The sequence below is a fragment of the Leiobunum rupestre genome, chromosome 8, assembly GCF_980474605.1.
Source record: "Leiobunum rupestre chromosome 8, qqLeiRupe1.1.hap1, whole genome shotgun sequence".
In the NCBI taxonomy this organism is placed as follows: domain Eukaryota; kingdom Metazoa; phylum Arthropoda; class Arachnida; order Opiliones; family Sclerosomatidae; genus Leiobunum; species Leiobunum rupestre.
In genome coordinates this window covers 47,529,308-47,551,776 of record NC_143391.1, presented here as the reverse complement: position 1 = coordinate 47,551,776, position 22,469 = coordinate 47,529,308, and the positions used below count along the sequence as shown (strand labels likewise).

General features: G+C 33.6%; 1 protein-coding gene across 2 annotated transcripts in view; it reads left to right on the top strand.

The window, feature by feature from the left end:
- Positions 1-22,469, top strand: part of LOC149933556 (regulator of G protein signaling 9-like) — a 50,389-nt gene that overhangs the window by 19,823 nt on the left and 8,097 nt on the right. Inside the window, exons 3-14 of one of the 2 annotated variants that reach the window (XM_090155700.1) lie at positions 6,122-6,218; positions 6,961-7,011; positions 7,745-7,854; positions 8,905-8,953; positions 9,032-9,096; positions 9,425-9,501; positions 10,461-10,542; positions 10,620-10,706; positions 14,149-14,210; positions 14,293-14,406; positions 16,697-16,900; positions 20,493-20,714. In XM_090155700.1, the coding sequence (XP_090011826.1) occupies positions 6,122-6,218; positions 6,961-7,011; positions 7,745-7,854; positions 8,905-8,953; positions 9,032-9,096; positions 9,425-9,501; positions 10,461-10,542; positions 10,620-10,706; positions 14,149-14,210; positions 14,293-14,406; positions 16,697-16,900; positions 20,493-20,714 (1,220 nt within the window). Of the gene's footprint in view, positions 1-6,121; positions 6,219-6,960; positions 7,012-7,744; positions 7,855-8,904; positions 8,954-9,031; positions 9,097-9,424; positions 9,502-10,460; positions 10,543-10,619; positions 10,707-14,148; positions 14,211-14,292; positions 14,407-16,696; positions 16,901-20,492; positions 20,736-22,469 lie in introns of both variants that reach the window. The other variant, XM_090155699.1, reaches the window with a different exon arrangement.

Here is a 22,469-nt window from a genome sequence, read left to right as displayed (position 1 = left end):
AATTACTTCTAGGTATTAACCAATTAATTCTTGGTATTAACCAATTACTTCTAGGTATTAACCAATTAATTATTGGTATTAACCAATTACTTCTTGGTATTTAACAATTATTTCTGGACATTCGCTGATTATTTCTGGAGACGTAACAAATTACTGTTGGAAAGTTACCAATTTCTTCTGTATATTAACCAATTACTTTTGGAGACATAACAAATTATTTCTGGAGACATAACAAATTATTTCTGGATATTAACCAATTACTTCTGGATATATACCAATTACTTCTGGATGTTTACCAATTACTTCTTGGTATTAACCAATTACTTCTTGGTATTAACCAATTACTTCTTGGTATTTACCAATTACTTCTGTAGACGTAACAAATTATTTCTGGATATTCGCTGATTATTTCTGGAGAGATCAAATTATTTCTAGATATTTACCAATTATTTCTGGAGACGTAACAAATTACTTTTGGAAAGTTACCAATTTCTTCTGTATATTAACCAATTACTTTTGGAGACATAACAAATTATTTCTGGATATTTACCAATTACTTCTGGATATATACCAATTACTTCTGGATGTTTATCAATTACTTCTGGATGTTTACCAATTACTTCTGGATGTTTACCAATTACTTCTTGGTATTAACCAATTACTTCTTGGTATTTACCAATTACTTCTGTAGACGTAACAAATTATTTCTGGATATTCGCTGATTATTTCTGGAGATATCAAATTATTTCTAGATATTTACCAATTATTTCTGGAGACGTAACAAATTATTTATGGATATTTACCAATTTCTTCTGAATATCTACCAATTACTTCTGGATATTTACTTATTACTTCTGGATATTTACCAATTACTTCTGGGTATTTGCCAATTATTTCTGAAGACGTAACAAATTATTTCTGGAGACGTAACAAATTATTTCTGGATATTTACCAATTTCTTCTGAATATCTACCAATTACTTCTGGATATTTACCTATTACTTCTGGATATTTACCAATTACTTCTGGGTATTTACCAATTGTTTCTGGATATTTACTTATTACTTCTGGAAATTTACCAATTATTTCTGAAGACGTAACAAATTATTTCTGGAGACGTAACAAATTATTTCTGGATATTTACCAATTTCTTCTGAATATCTACCAATTACTTCTGGATATTTACCTATTATTCTGGATATTTACCAATTACTTCTGGGTATTTACCAATTGTTTCTGGATATTTACTTATTACTTCTGGATATTTACCTATTACTTCTGGATATTTACCAATTACTTCTGGGTATTTGCCAATTATTTCTGAAGACGTAACAATTTATTTCTGGATATTCGCTGATTATTTCTGGAGAGATCAAATTATTTCTAGATATTTACCAATTATTTCTGGAGACGTAACAAATTATTTCTGGATATTTACCAATTTCCTCTGAATATCTACCAATTACTTCTGGATATTTACTTATTACTTCTGGATATTTACCAATTACTTCTGGGTATTTGCCAATTATTTCTGAAGACGTAACAAATTATTTCTGGAGACGTAACAAATTATTTCTGGATATTTACCAATTTCTTCTGAATATCTACCAATTACTTCTGGATATTTACCTATTACTTCTGGATATTTACCTATTACTTCTGGATATTTACCAATTACTTCTGGGTATTTACCAATTGTTTCTGGATATTTACTTATTACTTCTGGAAATTTACCAATTACTTGTGGATATTTACCTATTTCTTCTGGATATTTACCTATTACTTCTGGATATTTACCAATTGTTTCTGGATATTTACTTATTACTTCTGGAAATTTACCAATTACTTCTGGATATTTACCTATTACTTCTGGATATTTACCTATTACTTCTGGATATTTACCAATTACTTCTGGATAGTTAAGAATTTTTTCTGGATAGTTAAGAATTACTTCTTGGTATTAACCATTTACTTCTTGGTATTTAACAGTTATTTCTGGACATTCGCTGATTATTTCTGGAGGCGTAACAAATTATTTCTAGGGATATTCGCTGATAATTTCTGGATATTTAGTGTTTAATTCTGTATGGAGCTCAATTTTCATTGGATTACAAAGTTTGAAATTTGATAAGAATTTTCAAATAAATGGTATAGGATTTTAACGTACATCCTATCCTTCGAGTATAAATGTGAGCTTTGCAAATTCGTCTTCTGAAAAAGGCAAGTCGATAAATGTTCCCTTTCGAAATAAGTCAATTGAGCGGGAGTTCGCAACCCGGGAGGAATCCCGAAACGAGAAAGCTTCAAATATTTTAGAGCGCGCTGCCCCCATTAACTCTGTACGGGCCAGAAGGCCTGATTAATGCAAAGTTATCTGCATTTAGCTGCTCGTCAGCGGTTATTCGAATGCCAGACCAATTTCCCAACGTAGTCAGCAGATTTGACTTTCGAAACGAAATTCTGCCTTTCAAATTTAATGATGAGAGATAATAAGGATAATGTATTATTTATACTGTCTGGAGAATGACGAGGTTGAGACACTCCCAGTAGCGGCCCTAGCAATCTTTTCAGCTGGTTCTAAAAAAAATTAAAAATTGGCCAGATCGTTTTTTTAATCCAATCAGAAAAGGGGGTTTATCAGAGTACAATATCTAAGTGCTCAACTTCCATGATTACTCTCGAGTTAAAGTATGGGTTCCCAAAAGCTGCAATAAGGGGTTTCCAATTTCAAATGAGCCAACCAAACTCCGATAGCATTACATTTTGAACAAGTTATTTAAAATTAATGACATCATTTTTATACTTTCTGCACTCGGCAGCACTTTAGTTGACTTGTTTAATTTTTGAGTGTGGTAGAGTACGTGACGACTCAATACACTTTTTGGACAAAAGATCAAATAGACTCAGTTTTAAGCGTACTATTTCGTTTTTGTAATAGCAACGATAATATTAAGACAAAGACGATCTACTATACTATTGTTCACGAACGCATTTCATTGTCTTTTAAATAGGGGTCTACGACCTGTTCGCCTACATCCAGACAGAACCGTCTACAGACCATTTTAAACGGCGAATTTTCCACCAACAATCGATAACGTAATCCAGAACGGTTTAAAAATTGTGGTTTATTAGGGCTTCATTTATCTCATTTGTTTGGCTTCAGAAACCTTAAATTATTATGTTTACAAAATTATATCTACAAAAACTTCTTCGTCTGCTTCTGGCACGTCTGCGAAATGTTACAGTACATTTCAGTTGTCTTTGGGCATATTATATAAACTAGCTTAAAAAAATATGTATCAATGAAACTGACATTAAATCCAAATTTGATCAAATATATTTTGGTTTTTGGGAAATAGTGTGCCCAATTGGCTTTGTTTCGCGCCTAAACATGGGCGCCGCCATTTTACCACTAAAATACGTAACAATTACTCAGAACCCCCTAATTATATTAGCACTGGTCATAAACCATAAAATTATTCAATTTAATTCAAAATCAAGTATTTTATTAATTATTTTACTAGTAAAAAAACTAATCATAGATGAGAAAAAGAAATATTAAATTGTAAGTGTATCTTAAAAGTGATAATTTAGGTCCCGTTTTAGTCTTACAATGTGACATGCCATTGTGAGTACCGATTGCACGAGCCTCTACCCCTTAGTGCGTTGTGTCATTTGTGAACCACCCCATAAATGGATACCTCGTCACTAATATACTTTGTTTCGCGCTAAAACATGGTTGCTGCCATTGCCTATTATCAGAAGAAAATAGGGGGAAGTACGCTTCTAGTCAGCTTTGGAAAGGCGTCACTTTTCACGAATTTTCGCGCCAAAACGGTTTGGCGGGAAATCGCGGATGAATACATCGTTTAAAAAATCAATTTTTCTTAAATAGAACAATTGTAACATAATGTCCTTCTCATTCTCTGCTAATTGAGCTAAGGCGTATTTGCTTTCGTCGTTTATAGCCGAGTTGAATCAAAACAAAAGTGGAACTACTTTTTCAGTTTGGTTTATTATGCGTAAAAAGGCATTTTCGTGGGTCACACGACGACTTCTATGGCTCAAAGCTACAGATACGTACTTCCCCTATTTTCTTCTGCTATTATTATATCCGCCATTCTTACTCACCTAGCCGAGATTGTAGATGGGTATTATGGGAAACTCCTCCGAATGCCACTCTAGCAGAAGCCTGCAGGAGTACTACAGGGAACTACAATCATCCTGCAGAGTCATTTCTACCTTTTTAGTGTGAAAATGTGAATGTTTTCTACATTTTAAATGTATAGTTAAGATTGCGAAACACTACTCATTTATCGGTTAATATTTCAAAATTAACCATTGCATGCAGTGAAATAACGATATCTCAATGTAGTGTTATTATATCATTTATGATATTCCCATATTTTGAAATATATTCAATTAACGTTGATAACAAATAAACCTTGCTGGTTATTTCGATGCCAAATTAAATGCTACTTTTCTTGCTGTACCATTTACATTGACTACTTATAAATAATCATGGTAGAACTGTTGCCAATAATAGTTTGTCAAAAAGGCGGTGCCCACATTTTGGCGTGAAACCAAGTCTATTGTTCATCTAGATTTCGTTTATTTTTCAGAATAAAGCGATCCATCGTCTTAGGGCATGTTATGGGTATCAAAGAAACTGACATTTTAACCACACATTTATGTGCAGCCCAATGGTTTGTAATACAAAAAGTGCTTCTGTAGACTTTTGAAACGTGTACGCCGCCATTTTTTAACAAAGTACGACGTGCAACACTGTGTTGCGGTAGCTAGTTGCTAGGCAGTATATTTAATGTCAGTATCATCCCGGTAATCAAAATTAATTGTAATTTTAAATGTGGCACTTAGTTCTTCTTTTTTATTGGCATTATTTAAAAAAAGCAAATCATTGAAATTAAATATTTAGATTTGAGTTACAAAGTAAATATCAAAATATCGATTGATTGCGCAATATAATCCCATCATGTAGGTTTCCTTAGATATGCGTGTGCACTAGAAATCAACCTAATCGTTAAATAATTGGAAATTACCAACGGTAGCAGGATTATGTAAGATAATGTTTCTATAATGTATGGATGGTGGTAGGTTTATGACAGATTTCTGGAGATTGTTCTTGGATTCATAAATTAGGTTTATCTTGCAAAATGGTATCTCCATTAGAATACAACACTAGTGATGCAGTTGATATTGCTCTCTTAAGACCGTCCGCGGAGAAATAGATTGTGTTTTTCCTGAAAAACTGAAATAGCTGCACTATAAACGAAACTGAATGTTCATCATACGGTGATAGGAAATAATAACGTCACGGTGGCTTTTCGTAGCGACTCTATAGTGCGAGCTATGAGAAAATGTCATCTGTTATTAAATAAAGAAACACGCAAATGATTTAGGCACACAAGCACTTTTCTGAATTCAGTAGGCTTAGATATTTGTTGAAACTGAAATGTTATTTGTGCGTTAAGCCGTTATTATAATTTTGACCAATTCACAAATTGCTTAAAGGGAAACAAACATCTAGAGCGAAGCTCTTAAGAGGTTTGATTGCAATACTTTTATACATACTAGATGGCGGGGATTTCTTGTAAGAAAAATCTTCCGCGCTATTTTAATTATTTAAATTTCCTACGTTTCAGACTGTTGACGCCATTTGGTAAAACTTCGGTTGTTTAAAATTCGAACTCTAAAGGTGTTACTCCTCTGAAAGTATCTATAATTGGCAAAATCTCCTTAAAGGGACAATAACGTTTCAATTTCAGTAATATCCCGCAAAGTTTATAAATAAAACATGGTATATAATTTAACAACTGTATTTCTTGTGTTTGAGTGGTACTCAAGCAATACTTATTGAGATCGTCTTAAATAAATTACCGTGATTACCTACGATTTGTATAATTGATTACTAAGTAATCTCTCGTCATCTGTATTTTAAAAATCTGCTACTCAAATCCTTTCGCAAACGGCCGTGACTACATGTACATCTTAAGAGTTCTGTTAGGTAATAATGAACCATAAATTCTTCCGATTGCATTTATAAATTTTCTGATACGGTTTTAATATGATGTTTTTACGGTTTTTACCCCAATGAATTAAAGATGGAGAGATTGGTTCGTGAAATGCAGCATCCTGAGACGGGAGTTCCAGTTCGAAGCCAAAAGCTGTTCCTCTCCTCAATTCCGTACGCTTTTACGGGTAAGCTATCTTATGCCCTTTCCATTTGACTTTCAACTTCATAGTTGTAGAATAATATTTGGATTATTCCTTTAATTATGATATGATTTCACGGTTGTTTAAATTAATTCGGTCTTGGGATTGCGTATTTTTTATTTTACCTTTTACTTTATACCTTTCTTTTGTGTTCATTCTTTGGTATCATCGGTCGAGGTTTCGAACGTCGGTTTTCCCCCGTAGTGGGTAGCCCAATTTCATGTCGTCTACCTACGAGAATTTTCGATGGCTGGAGACTCAAGCGACGGTCAAGCTCTGATTAGTCACTGAGGTTGGAAGTAGCCTCGACCGGATATTAAGTTCGATAACCTACTTAAGGCCGGGGCTGGTGCCATTTTCGCCAGTTACCATCTGAATCCGGACCGGACCGGCGTGTACCCCTTAAAATTCGCAGACCCTTCTTGAAATTATTTTGGTGTCGCGGTACCTACCACTTCTACAGCCCAAATTTTTTTTAACCATTTGTAAATAAGGGTTATTTTTCTTTAATCTAAAACCTCGTATCCTCTTTTCGCCGACACGTTATTTTGATATCGCCGCACCGTACCTCGTTCGTTTCTACCCCAGTGCAGACCTTTGGCCTTTAAGTGGTTTCAATCCGACTAAAGTCAATCTTTCTTCCAACTCGCTGTTCGGCACTTAATTCCACAATATTTCAGAAAGATACCCAGTGCTGATCTAATTGAAGGTTTTTCTATCGTTTCAGGTTATGATATAGTCGAGTGGATTATGGATAGACTGGGAATCGATGACTATCGTAAGTGCACATTTTCGATAAGAAATTGTAGGTATCGGCTGTTTCACGGGAAAACCTAGTAAACGCCAATTTGGATTTTTTTAGTTTAAATACGAATTGTATACCTACTGTAAAAATTTTAGCCCCCATTCAAATTATTTTATGATATATACCAATAAGTACCACATACGTTGCCTTAAGTAGAAATGTAAATAAAAATAAAAAACTTAATCATGTTGAAATTAAAATATGGCGTTTACTAGGTTTTGTAATGGAATAGCCGATATCTATTTCAACCTTAATCCAAATTAAGTAAATATAAAATAACTCAATTTAAATAATCATAGCGGAAATAGACCTTTTTAGAATGATACAGATTTAATGAAGGAATATAACCTCCAACGAATCTTGACGGAATAAAGACACATCCAAATCTGTTTGGATCAAATCGGAAAAAAATCTTCATTTTTAGTCTTTGTAAATGGATAAAATATGACACATTTTTGGATCTAAATTTCCTACTTTCGAAGTGCCCAATTTTTAATATAATTTTTGGATGAAATTTTCCATTATAGAGTATAAATTGCCTTTAATTTCAAAAAGACAATCTAAATGAATAAATTTTAAATAGTCTTGTAATTTACATTTTATTTTGCTCTTATTTAATAAAGATTCGAAAAACTAATGGCCGGGTTCCAAATTAGAATCCTTGTACGTACGAATTTTAAATCATTGAAATATTTCTCAATTTCAGCTGAGGCAGTTCACTTGGCGAATCTCTTGTGTCAACACGGATATTTCTTCCCAGTGAACGACGCAAAATCCCTCGCCCTCAAAGACGACCACGCTCTGTACCGTTTTCAGGTAATCCAGAAGTTCATCAAGAGCTTCTGTCTCTACTTTAACAGTATCCGTTATTTGTTTTAATAAACTTGTAAACGTGTGCAAATTCAAAGATGTTTTGTTTAAGGCCCTCTAAAATGGAAGCGTTATTTGTTACGATGAACCGTAAGTAACAAGTTGTACGCGCTGTCAACGTGACATGGTAGAAGGTAGTGTTGACACCGTTACAGTAAGATAACGTACAGGTTGGGTGGCGAAGTGGTTAGCACTCTCGCCTCGCAGCGAGAGGAGCCCATTTAGATCCCAGCTTGTGGCACTGGGTGAAAATTCGGAACCACTCCTGCGTTGAGTTTGTAAGTTAGGGAGATTTTCCCCCGAGCTTTTCTGTTTCCCCTTCCCACTAAAACTGGCTGAGGTTAGCGGTAATAGTAAGTGTAGGGAGCTGTTGGTTCGCGTGGCAGCACCCTCGCGGTCAGCTGTAATTGGCCTCACAAGTCTAGTGGACTAGTGTGGTCCTTGCGTATTTCAAATGTTGAAGATATGAACTTCCATTAATGTTTCATTTAGTGTTTTAAATGAAAGAAAAATAATCTGTTAGATTAAGAATCGAATGGTTGGGGTTCTAAGGTCAATAACTCTAAAATTACGTTAAACAAAGATGTTGTATAACTTTAAGGGGACTTTTTGGAAGCCAAAATATTTCTTTCTGTAAAGTAACGTGGCCGTATTGTTTTAATGTAGCTCTTACGTCACCGTCTCTTACTTTTGCAAATTTACAAGGGCGTGCTGTAGTCGTGAAAAGTTTCGGATTCTTTGGCGTGCCTGCAGATCGGGCGTGCTAAGACTATATACTAGTAATGGTCTGTTTTGAAACGGAAGAGCTGCATTTTAGATTGATGCTTCATTTTATTTTATGGAAATATTCCTTCTAGTCTAGGGGTTCAAAGAAACGTTTGCAGAATTGTCTGAGTGTGAAATGGGGATTTGGAATTAAGTTACCGCCACCATAATTACAACCCTCAATGTTCGAAATACTTTTTGTTCAATTAAATGTTCATTTTATATTTTCAGACTCCTTATTTCTGGCCTTCTCATCATCAACCTGACAACACGGACTACGGTATACATTTTCAATTTTCTTAAGAAATATCTAAAACCCTTTATTTAAAGTACAACTGTTCTTTCGTTTTTCTCCTAGCAATATTCTTATCGAAGAGAACCATGAGAAGCAAGCAGAAGCACGCCCTCGAAGAACACGAACAGGTGAAAAATTGATAAATTAATTCTTTCATTATATCAAATTTTTAACTTGGCCTTATCAAGAATACATTCAGCAACCAAGAAAATTGGAAGGAAAATATTTTAAACCCATCTTCAAATACTTTGTAGTGAAATTTCTCTACTTTCGATTTTAAGTGATACGCTATACAGACAGACGATAGTCATCTATGTTTACGTTTTGTGATTAAAAGGTATCAACAATATGTACACTGTCATATTGTTGATCACTGAAGGCATTCTTGGTTGAATTTTGAAGTTGTTTGTGGTATGAACGATAAATTTGCTAATAAATCATCGTTGACGTTTTTAGGAAGCACTCTTACGATTGAAAAAGTTGCTTTGTCACAAATGGGATTTCATCAACATGCAGGCGGAAGAACAGGCCAAGTAAGTCTACTGAATTGCCCATGTACAAATATTATTCTCTTCTAATCAATAGATTTCCTGGATTAACTTTTGACCTCCTGTGTTAAGTTTTCGTTAAACGAAATACAATAAAATCCACTAATCTCTTAACAAAAAATGCTTGCAACGTAACGTCACGTTGAAGGAGTTTTTATAATCTAGAAACTTAAATAGTGAGATCGAGAAAGAGATCTGATTTGAGGGCTATGAGTTAGCATGCGCGTCGATGCTTTTCCCAAATGTTTAACTATTAACTGTCACTCTTTATTGCTAGAACCCTACCAACACGGCAGTGTCGTAGCGAGGATATTTGACGCACCCCCTTTCGTGTACTTTTCAAGTTTCAACAATAGTGAGTTTAGTATATAATCCTACAATTCCATTTTAATACTTTGGCGCCGCCCTAGTCACCGGCGCCCGGAGTTGTTGCCCACTGCCCCCCTAGCTACGCCACTGCAACACTTTTAGTGGCCCCTGAATGTATGTCCTACATTTTTCGTTACTTACTGAATTTTCGCCTTATGATTTTAATCAACTTGCAAATTTCAGAAATATGAAAAATATTGAAACTTTACTAACAAGAAAAGTAAATAGACTAACAAGCGGCGTAAATTAGAATCTTGTTTCCCCTTTGTCACCTGAGACCTAAAGTTTCAGTCGATCGATTCAAAGACTTTAAAGTTTGAAATTTAGGCCGGTAATTTTAGAATTTTGTGTTAGGTATGAATATAGAAAAGTTAATCTTTTCGCTCCTTTGGTTCGTCTTTCCAGTGGGCGTACCTCGTTCAATGCCCCAACTGGTATCAATCCGCGAAGGTGGTAGGCACGTCCTAGGGAGGATAAAGTAATTTATCGGATTACATAGCGCGGGCTTTCTGATTATTTCTATTAACTTTCGCTGTAAATAATAGAAATTTAGTTGAAATAATTATAATTTTCAGTTTGGCGAAGGATCGAAAGAAAACAGACAAGATTGTGCTGGACAGTCAGGAGAAGGCGTATTGGAGAGTTCATAGGCCGCCGGTGAGTTCAATGGTGAAGGCTGTCTAGGGTTTCTGTACTTAGCGATGCGGGAAATAATTTATCTTCTACCTTTTCAGCCAGGGTTCACGAGCTGTTTGGAAAGGAGTCCGATTTTAAATCGAAAAATGCGCCGGAAAAGAAACAAAACAGATGTGGCCTTAGAGGTAACTCGCCGTTCTGGATTAATAACACTTTAGCCTCCAATTATGGAAAATATACTATCAAGAATGTCATTAAATATACTTCGGGATAATGAGACCAACCGCGAGTGTCTTGCTCCAACTTACTTTTCAAGCATGAGGGGGATGGTAAGCAACGCTAAAATGCGTCTCAACAGAGACATTATCCATAACTACATTCTTGATAATATCAAATGAATAATTCGAATAGTATTAAATGAATAATTCGAATAGTATTAAATGAATAATTCGGATAATATTAAATGAATAATTCGGATGGTATTAAATTAATAATTCGAAAAGTATTAAATGAATAATTCGAATAGTATTAAATGAATAATTCGAATAGTATTAAATGAATAATTCGAATAGTATTAAATGAATAATTCGAATAGTATTAAATGAATAATTAGAATAGTATTAAATGAATAATTCGAATAGTATTAAATGAATAATTCGAATAGTATTAAATGAATAAATCGAACCATTTCTTTAAAAATAATCAGTGGATTCAATACGTTTTGACCATCAAGACACAAAATGCGAAATTTTCGCTAAACGATTCTCTTGACCTAATCTTCACCTTCTAGAAAAGTTACTTGAAAATTCCGATAAAATAAAATATTTAGTTAGAAACGTTGAACCAGCGAGTCTTCAAGTGGAATAGTAGGCCTCGGAATCATATAAGACAGTACAAGCGGGAGAGCGATTCCGACTTTAATTCAGATGACCGACTGAACAAATCATTCGAATTCCCTATTTCTAATCTAACTAGTTGAACAGAAAATTCTTCTGGTAATGTCGAACAAGCCTTTAATATCGAATTTATATTATTACAAAGCGGAGCTCCACTTTTTGGGAGCTTACAAATTCGAATCCAATTTCAAAGTAAATAAAATCGTTGTGTTATTAATAACGCTCGAATGAGGGCGAGATTTTAAAAGAGTAAATTTAATGTCACTGATTGCTTCTTATAGTTACCACAGAAATAATATCCAATATAAAATAGACACGTATTATAAATTATGTATTAGGTATGTATATACAAATCCGATTTATTCATTAGACTATAATTTCGATTGCGTAATATTTCCTAACCAATAATAGTAGTACGCAAATAATAACTGATAATAATAATAACACTGCTTAATACACGACAAGTTTCAACATAACATAGTATTAAATAAATAGTTTGAACCGTTTCTTTTAAAAGCAAGAAGATTCAACATATTTGAACCACAAAGACACAAAATGCAAAATTTAAAAAAAACACGATTCCCTAAGGTTACTTGAATATGCCGATAAAATAATTGAATTTGGGTAGTAACGTTGAAACAGTGACTATTATACCCTTTCCAAAAGATTCCTATCAAATCGGTCTTAGATTAGTTTAGTGTTCTACTTTTTATAATGATATATACAGGGTCTTTTTTTTTGCTCGGAAAAGTGTTTTTTTTCAAAAACTATTTATAGTACCGATTTCAAATTTGGAAGGTCAATTCTCTATACCGGGGGACATCAGTTTGAGAAATTTGAGCGTTTTCGGTAATGTTTTTCACCAATTTTGAAAAATTATTTTTCGACCACTAGGTGCGAGATAAAAAATTTCTATTATAAAGTTGTAGGCCGTCATCGAAAACCCTTAAAAATTGTTCACTCGACGAAAAACAATTTATTTATCAGTGAAAATTCGAGCTTGAAAAATTTACAAGTTGGTGAAGCCAAATTACGATTGTTTGAAACGATAATTGAAACCGAATTACCTAATCCAGTTGAAACTTTGGTTAAAAAAACGACCGGATTTAAAAAACACGAGGCTATAGGTCAATCCTAAACATGCATTGGGTATTTAAAGGAAAACTTTGGGAGATTATTATCAGTGTTTGATAATATTTCGAACAATGCCTCGTTATTCAGTAGCTGAGCGTACCGAGATAGTTGCCATTTACTATGGAGAAGCAGCGCAAAACCTTAGAAGAGTGACTGAAATCTTCGCAGAAAGACATCCAAATGGAGCACCATCTGTAAATACAGTAAGACGAGCAATTCACGATTTCAATCAATTTGGTAACTTGCAACCTAGGTTTCGCGGATTGGGTCAACCGGATTTAGACTCGCGTACTTTGTGGCATATCCTCGTCACAGTTGCGCTAACGCCGCTGCTGATTTGGGTTGTTCTGCAAATCGTGTGTGGAAAATTCTTCGTAAGAATCGCTATCACCCATACAGAGCTACGCTCCACCAAGGACTAATTGACGGAGACCATCAAAGACGTTATGAATTTAGCAACTGGTTACTAAATGCTGTCCAAGAAGATAGACAATTTATGCGCCATGTTTTGTTCTCCGACGAAGCGTCATTTTCTAGAGATGGGCCCTTTAATCATCAAAGCCATCTTTGGTCTGACATCAACCCACATTGGGGTTTTGAATATCATCACCAGGTTCAATTTGAACGGGTCGATGTTTGGGTTGGACTTGTTGGAAACCGTTTGATTGGTCCCTTTTTCCTGCCGACGAACCTCAACGGCCAAAGGTATTTACATTTTCTACAGAACGAACTGAGTGACGCAATCGACGACCTTCCATTGGCTGAAAGACGTCAGTTGTGGTTTCAGCAAGATGGCGCCCCTCCGCATTTTTCCCGGCAAGTAACTGAGCACCTCAACAACGAGTTTCCTGAAAGGTGGATAGGGAGAAATGGTCCAGTGCATTGGCCAGCAAGGTCACGTGACCTAACACCGCTGGATTATTTTCTCTGGGGATTCGTTAAAGCAAAGGTATACGCCACGCCCATTGAAACTAGGGAGGAACTCATTAGACGAATAATCAGTGCTTGCCGAGACGTCACACCAGAAATGGTAGAGAAAGCGTGAATAAAATATCTGCATTTAAAAACCAAACGTGTACATTTTTTCAAGTGTGAAAACTCTACTACTTTTGTATTAGACTTGTTCCCTTTTCAATTATCGTTTCAAACAATCGTAATTTGGCTTCACCAACTTGTAAATTTTTCAAGCTCGAATTTTCACTGATAAATAAGTTGTTTTTCGTCGAGTGAACAATTTTTAAGGGTTTTCGATGACGGCCTACAACTTTATAATAGAAATTTTTTATCTCGCACCTAGTGGTCGAAAAATAATTTTTCAAAATTGGTGAAAAACATTACCGAAAACGCTCAAATTTCTCAAACTGATGTCCCCCGGTATAGAGAATTGACCTTCCAAATTTGAAATCGGTACTATAAATAGTTTAAAAAAAAAAACACTTTTCCGAGCAAAAAAAAAGACCCTGTATATACAAAATAAACTTGTTTACCAAATCCGGTCTTAGAAGCATCGTCTTAAAAGGGTATAAGGCCGCGTACGCCATATGTTGCTGGCTCTCTCGAAGCAAACTTTAAAAATTCTCTTTTCTAATTATTGGAGGTGGAGATTTTAAAACGTTGTCTCAACCGAACCAGTTGTAAATCTTCACAAGGTATCAATAGGTACGATTCCAAAATTTTGAATGGCATTTAAAGGTCACCAACACCCATTTTAACGTGATTTTGTCACTTCTCTCCCTCTAAGTCTGATTCAACACTTCGAAGCGTACGCCAGTTACGATCCTTTCATTTCCGGTTGTCAACCTTCCAATCCGTGGATTTCAGAAGATGCTACACTGTGGACCCTCAACGCCAAAATGTCAGAAAACGTACCATTGCAAAAATTATGTCATTCTTTTGTTTTTACAAATCAAATTAGAAATATTTTTTAATTTTAAGTTGAAAAAGTAAATGAAAGGTTTAATTCTAAGTTAAATCTGAGATATTTATTTTAAAATAAAAATATATATGAAAAATTTAATTTTCATTTAGGAACGTAATTGGGATATTTAATTTTTATTTAGGAACGTAATTCAAATTTAATTTTCATTAAGGAACGTAATTGGGATATTTAATTTTTATTTAGGAACGTAATTGGGATATTTAATTTTTATTTAGGAACGTAATTCAAATTTAATTTTCATTTAGGAACGTAATTGGGATATTTAATTTTTATTTAGGAACGTAATTCAGATTTAATTTTCATTTAGGAACGTAATTGGGATATTTAATTTTTATTTAGGAACGTAATTCAAATTTAATTTTCATTTAGGAACGTAATTGGGATATTTAATTTTTATTTAGGAACGTAATTCGGATTTAATTTTCATTTAGGAACGTAATTGGGATATTTAATTTTCATTTAGGAACGTAATTCAAATTTAATTTTTCATTTATTAACTTAATTGGGATATTTAATTTTCATTTAGGAACGTAATTCAAATTTAATTTTTATTTAGGAACGTAATTCAAAATTAATTTTCATTTAGGAACTTAGTTCAGATTTAATTTTCATTTAGGAACGTAATTCAAATTTAATTTTCATTTAGGAACGTAATTGGGAGATTTAATTTCTATTTAGGAACGTAATTCAAATTTAATTTCCATTTAGGAACGTAATTCAGATTTAATTTTCATTTAGGAACGTAATTCAGATTTAATTTTCATTTAGGAACGTGATTGGGAGATTTAATTTTCATTTAGGAACGTAATTCAAATTTAATTTTCATTTAGGAACGTGATTGGGAGATTTAATTTTCATTTAGGAACGTAATTCAAATTTAATTTTCATTTAGGAACGTAACTGGGATATTTAATTTTCATTTAGGAACGTAATTCAAATTTAATTTTCATTTAGGAACGTAATTCAAATTTAATTTTCATTTAGGAACGTAATTGGGATATTTAATTTTCATTTAGGAACGTAATTCAAATTTAATTTTCATTTAGGAACGTAATTCAAATTTAATTTTCATTTAGGAACGTAATTCAAATTTAATTTTTATTTAGGAACGAAATTCAAAATTAATTTTCATTTAGGAACGTAGTTCAGATTTAATTTTCATTTAGGAACGTAATTCAAATTTAATTTTTATTTAGGAACGAAATTCAAAATTAATTTTCATTTAGGAACGTAGTTCAGATTTAATTTTCATTTAGGAACGTAATTCAGATTTAATTTTCATTTAGGAACGTAATTCAAATTTAATTTTCATTTAGGAACGTATTTCAGATTAATTTTTCATTTAGGAACGTAATTCTGATTTAATTTTCATTTAGGAACGTAATTGGGAGATTTAGATTTTAGTTAATATCGTTAAGATATTTAATTTTCAGTTAAGACCGTAATTGCGAGATTTAATTTTAAGTTAAGACCGTAATTGCGAGATTTAATTTTAAGTTAAGACCGTAATTGGGAAATTTAATTTTAAGTTAAAACCGTAATTGGGAAATTTAATTTTAAGTTAAGACCGTAATTGGGAAATTTTATTTTAAGTCAAGATCGTAATTGGGAAATTTAATTTTTAGTTACGATCTTTAAAAGATTTCATTCAATGATAACATTAATTCTCTATATTGAGATTTAAATTTTGGTGGTTATGAAATCTTTGAAATAATTATGGCCATCTAGGTTATAGTTATTTCCGTATCATGCCAAAATAAGCTAATTACTGTCGATTTTTGGATGAAAAATAATTAATAAAATTATGTTCATATATTTAAATCGATTAAATTCGGTTTTCCTGAATTTCGAACTAAACGATAAAGTATAGGCATAACATTTTCCTTCGGAAAAGTAATTTCCCAATCAATTCATTATCTATTATTTTCGAAACAAATGATGGATTATCTAACTAGAGGAAAACTGTATTAATTTGTACACTAAAATCGTATATTATTAAGGCCACTAAAACCGTTTTAGGCCAGGGCCGCTGATGAACTAAGCACGGCCCTGGATGGTCAGTGTCGTCGCTAGCGTTTTTAAAGGGTCGCTTGGAAATTACAGGAAAATAGATAATTTTGGCACTTCGCCATCACTTTTACCAGTAATTGACTGCCCAACTGAAATAAATATAGATAAATAAAGATAATTGTTGTTTTGATGCCAGAGTCGATGTTCCAACGGAGAAACGAGTTCGTCGATGGGCCATCAGTCTGAAGGAGCTGCTGTCCGACCCGACCGGGGTGCGCGAATTCGAACTGTACTTGCAGAAGGAGTACAGCGGCGAGAACCTCCGCTTTTGGCAGGCCGTGCAGAAATACAAGAGGGGCTCCCAGAAGGACGTCACCGATGCTGCCGCCAAAATCAACGAGTGAGCTCAACCCCATACTTACTCTTTCTTAACCAGGGGCAGGTCACTCCATGGACGAATTACTGAAGGACACTTCTCGATTTTGTTAAAACTCGGGGGTTAAGTAGGCCTTAATGAATCATAAAAATTCCCAAAAGGAAGTTTCAACGGCCATTAGTTTTGCCATGGCAACTGAAAATGTTTTTGACAACCCAAAATGTAAAATTCCTTACCGAAAATAACATGGGGTTTTGAAAATTTCTAATTTTCCCAAAAATTAAATTTTTTTGAAATCCAAAAAAACTATAAAAAATTTATCAAAATTGACGAAAAAAATAAAATTGATCAAAATTTATACCATACTATATTAAATATATAAATTTTTATTAATTTTATTAAAATTTATCAAAGTTAATAAATATTTTTATCAAAGTTAATCAATATTTGTATTATTTTTATTAAGATTTTTTCTCAATAAAATCCATTTTTGTTAATTTTCTATCAAATCATTTTCATTTTTACAAATTTTCATCAAATTGAAAAAATGGGTAAAAATGCAAATGATTTGATAGAAAATTAATAAAAATGGATTTTATTGAGAAAAAATCTTAAATGTGATAAAAATCAATTGTTTTTATCAAATTGATAGAATTTGACCAAATTTTGAAATTTTGATAAAATTTAATAAAATTAATACAAAAATTGATTAACTTTGATAAAAATATTGATTAACTTTGACAAATTTTAATAAAATTAATAAAATTTTATATATTTAATATAGTATGGTATAAATTTTGATAAAATCGATATATGAGAACACTTTTTGATCAATTTGATCAAAATTAGTAAAAATGGATAAAAATAGATATAACAATGAATAGAATTCCATTGGAAAAATATTGTGCATATAACATTATATAGTTGAGTCAAATATGAACTTGCAACGTACGAAGGGAATAGGCGATATAATAAAGTAACGTGACATTCTTGTTTTGATGGGAAAGGCCTTCTTCCACTATGCTTCCATTAGCTTTCCCACCAAAGAGCCTATGAATTCATCCGTAGGCTTTAGCTGTACTATTTCGTTATCCCATTTTAACAAGTTGAGCAAGCATATCTGACTTTATAATATCGCCTATTCTAATTCAACTAACTCTTTTAAACACTGCACAACATTTACTGGATTAACATCCATCTTCGCATTTGCGAAATTCGAAAGTCAGTGACTTCGGTACCGAAACAACCGATATTGGTTAAGTGTGGCGCGGAACTTATGAAACATTAATAGATTTATAGAACAAATTGAATAAATATACCATTTGACTCAACTATCTAATATTATTTGCACAATATTTTTGCAATGGAATTCTTTTTATTATTATATCTATTTTTCTCCATTTTTACCCATTTTGTTCAAATTGACAAAATTTGATCAAAAAGTGTTCTAATATATCGGTTTTATTCAAAAATTGATCAAAAAGTGTTCTAATATATCGATTTTATCCAAAAAGTTATCAAAACGTGTTCTAATATATCAATTTATCCAAAAATTGATCAAAAAGTGTTTTAATATATCGATTTTATCCAAATTTATACCATAATTTATTAAATATATCAATTTTTATTAATTTTATTAAATTTTATCAAAGTTAATCAATATTTTTATTAATTTTATTAAATTTTATCAAAATTAATCACTACTTCAAAATTTGGTAAAATTTATCTCATTTTATCAATTTGATAAACACAATGGATTTTTATCACACATAAGATTGTTTTCTCAATAAAATCCATTTTATTAATTTTCTATCCAATCATTTGCATTTTTACCCATTTTCATCAAATAAAAAAAATAATAAAATTTTGATCAATTTTATTTTTTTTGTTAATTTTGATAATATTTTTCTAGTTTTTTGCATTTAAAAAAATTTAATTATCTGGAAATTTTCAAAATCCCATGTTATTTTCCGTAAGGAATTTTCCATTTTGTGTTATCAAAAACATTTTCGGTTGCCATGGCAAAACTAATGCCCGTTGAAACTTTTCCTTTTGGGAATTTTCAAGATTCATTAAGGCCTACTTAATCCCCGAGTTTGAACAAAATCAGTGTGTTACACCTCGGGTAGTCTCCTTGTAAGTGACTATTCCTATTAAAAAAATTGAATTATTGAATTTCGTTTTTTTATTGTTCTAAGTACCAATTTAACACCTTGTGGGGATATTTGGAACGTATTTAGCTCATCTCCGTGTTTTTCCCCGAATGCTAGTACACTGCCGGGAGTAGTGGCTCACTCCTGTAATCCCATGCGTCCGGTAGGCAGAGTTTGAGGCTGGCTGTGTGAAGACGACCACCAATCCTCCAACGGGTGGTCGGAATACATCCGCCACGGGTGTCCACACCCCTATCCCCACGTATCCCCCTGTTGGCGTGGCCGTTACACATATCTCGCCCTGATTAATCAGATGGCATCTTCGCCGGGCACACGGTCTTCTCAGACTCAATCAGCCCTTATATCTTTCCTCTTTGAATAAAAAAAAATGCTAGTACAGTGAATGTAGCTGGCTTGTGTAATTAATTGTCTCATTAATTAGTCGCCCACAAAACAATGTTTTAAGTCTACAGGTTTAGTCTACAACACATGTTCTAGAAGTTTTTTTGGACGGGTAAGAGGATCAAATTTCCAATAAATTGAGAAGCCTCAATAATTAAATTTACATTTCGTATCTTAAACCTTCTATGCTATGGCGTACTTCACGAATTCAGATTATGCCGATATGAATCGTATATATGGACTCGCGTCAAGGAAATGCGGGGGAAGCGCGGCGCTTGTATCAGGAGCACTTTCCTCAAAGACAGCTTCCAAATCGACAAACGATCACGGCGGTTGACAGACTCTTAAGATAAACTAGAAAAATACAACCCATACGGGACCTAATACTGCACAAGGAGACGTTCCAGAAGACGTGGAAGTAATAATAGAAACTGCACATTTGCGCGTTTTTCGACGTTTTGGAGGCCGATTTTTCACGGCCAATTACTCAGATACGGTTCAACTTAGGAAAACGTTTCTTAGGACCTTTTTCCCTCCTTGTTACCCAAAGAACACTCCTGTAAATTTGTACCAGACTTCCCTGAAACACCCTGTATATGATTCGTTTGCTAGAGGTAAAACCATTAATATATTGGCCTAATTTTAAGATAAATGTCAATAATTTAGGAGCTTGATTATTTGTTTAGTAACTTAGGGAATGGGGCTCTTTCCAGTTGTTACAATTAGTTACGAGGAATAGGGGCGGTCGAAAAGTCGATTTTTCTCGTAACGTAATTTGATAGCCCCTAAGTGTAAACATATATTTATTGATATTAATTTATTAATTTCTGGAAAATTTATAAAACCTTTATAGCACGTTAGAAAAATTAAGTAAAACACTCCTTATATTACTTCAGGAGGCTTAGAAAAATTTTGACAGGGATAATTGAATATCTTTACTTATCTTCTAAGTTATAATATCTGCAACATTTTGAAAAGAAAAACGTGTTTTTTCCCCAAGGCAATACGCAATCATAATTAACGTGTAATGAATTGCGTCGCTATTTTATTTTACTTTGCAGAGAACATTTATCTCCGGGTGCTTTTTACGAAGTGAATTTAGACAGCAAAACCGTCGAGGAGACCCTGGACGAAGCTTCGGTCCGCCCCACACGAACCACCTTCGACGCCGCCCAGAGACACGTCTACGCCCTGATGGAGAAAGACACCTACCCGAGATTCCTCCGCTCCGAACACTACCAGAACCTGCTCGTTCAAGCCAGCCAACATCCGCACAAGAAAAAGTACAACCCATCTTCGATCATGTATGCTTCCAGTTATAGACAGGCCTCAATCCCATCTTCTCTGCAACGTGTTTAAGACAAGGGCCATTAAGAAATTGTTTTTAGCTTTTCCTTTATAGTACTTGGTTTTTATCAGTTCAACCTACTGGGTCATTTCATACGGATTCACCCAGTCACTCCATGGTGGGTCAGTGAACCCTAATAAAATTTGGTGCTATGGCTATAAAACTAATTGACTTAATTTTATGTTAAAATATGAATTTTTCGCAAAATTCTGAAGCGAATCCAATGTATTTTCAAGAGCACTGAAACATTTTCGAAGCCTTGGGCGAAAATAAAATCAACTTACCCTCTTTTCGAGTGGCTCAGAATAAAGCTAACTTGTTGTAGTCGTATGTGGTTAAGTATTTAAAATTTTGAGGAGTGGTTCCAAACTATGCCGCGTAACGTATACCAAAGGACACTTCATTTAGCTGGTGTATGAGAATTGCATATGTTACATGTCGTTATTGGTTCGAAATCGAAAAAGTTTTCAAATGGAAAACTTCATTTACCAGAAATCAAACATGAACTAATTGAAATTTTTCAAGTTATACCACTTGACGTTATGCAACATAGTTTGAAACCTAGCCAAATTTTAAGTAGTTTATTATTCGTTTCTGAAGTACTATTTAGCAGGCGAATGTTTCTAGCTTTGCTGTTTATTAGCTCAGCAAAAAATCTAGGGATAGAGCTACGGTTACGGCTGCCATATATGGTAGTCGCCATAAAAGGGTAGCATCGATGATGACTTTTTCATTATAAAAGCAGGATATCCTTTATTTTATCAATTAGTAACTAAAATTAAAGAGTTTTCGTTAATCCTTGTAGTTCACTCGTCCATAAAGTTGCAGAGAAGATACAAGGGAATCCTTGTTTAGAGTATGTTTATTAGCCACTTTCTGACTTCGGATGAAACTTTCACTCCTGTAGTTTTTATTTAGTTACGCAGCGCGTGCATGGGCGCCCGCAGGGGGATGGCAAACGAATACACTAATAAAGGTAAGAAGATTGCCCTCTCCTTAGAAGTATGTCTGCGGGCACCCACGGGCGCGTGTTTTTTTATTATTTCAAATGCAATGTTACATTTAAAGGGACTTGCAAGTGGTTCTCGTTGGTAGAGAGATTTTTTGCTTGAAGTTAACTGAAAATGCAACGGAGATTGGTGTATCGCCGAATTCATCAGTCAGCAATGTTCCGCTTTGAATGGAAGCTTTTTGACACGCGTATGACAACGCGTTACGTCATTGTTAAAATTTAAAAATTGGAAATTGAACGAAAAGGGGTTGAACAATTATTTTTACAGGGTTGCCACACTACCCGAAAATCTCGATAGTCTGAAAAAGTCAGGGAATTCGAAAATGGGTTTGAAACTTAGTGAATTTTACGAACTAGTCAAACGTCTAGGAATTTATTTTGCTTTTACTTTTTTATAGTTAGTATTAATACTTTCATAATATTTTTAGGTGTTAAATCATCCCTAATAATAATTGAAATGGTAATCATACTTTTCCAAACCCTACTTACTTTTCCAGGGAAAATTATGTGAGACTGTTAGGGCCCGGGAAACATTGGGGAATTTGAAAGTGGAAAATAGAAGGGGTCGGGCCTTCAGAAAAATCCAGTAAACTCACCGAAAAGTCCAAAATACACGAAAAAAATTCGGCAATGATATTGCATAAAAATCCACAAATCTACAAAATTCACGAAAGAAAT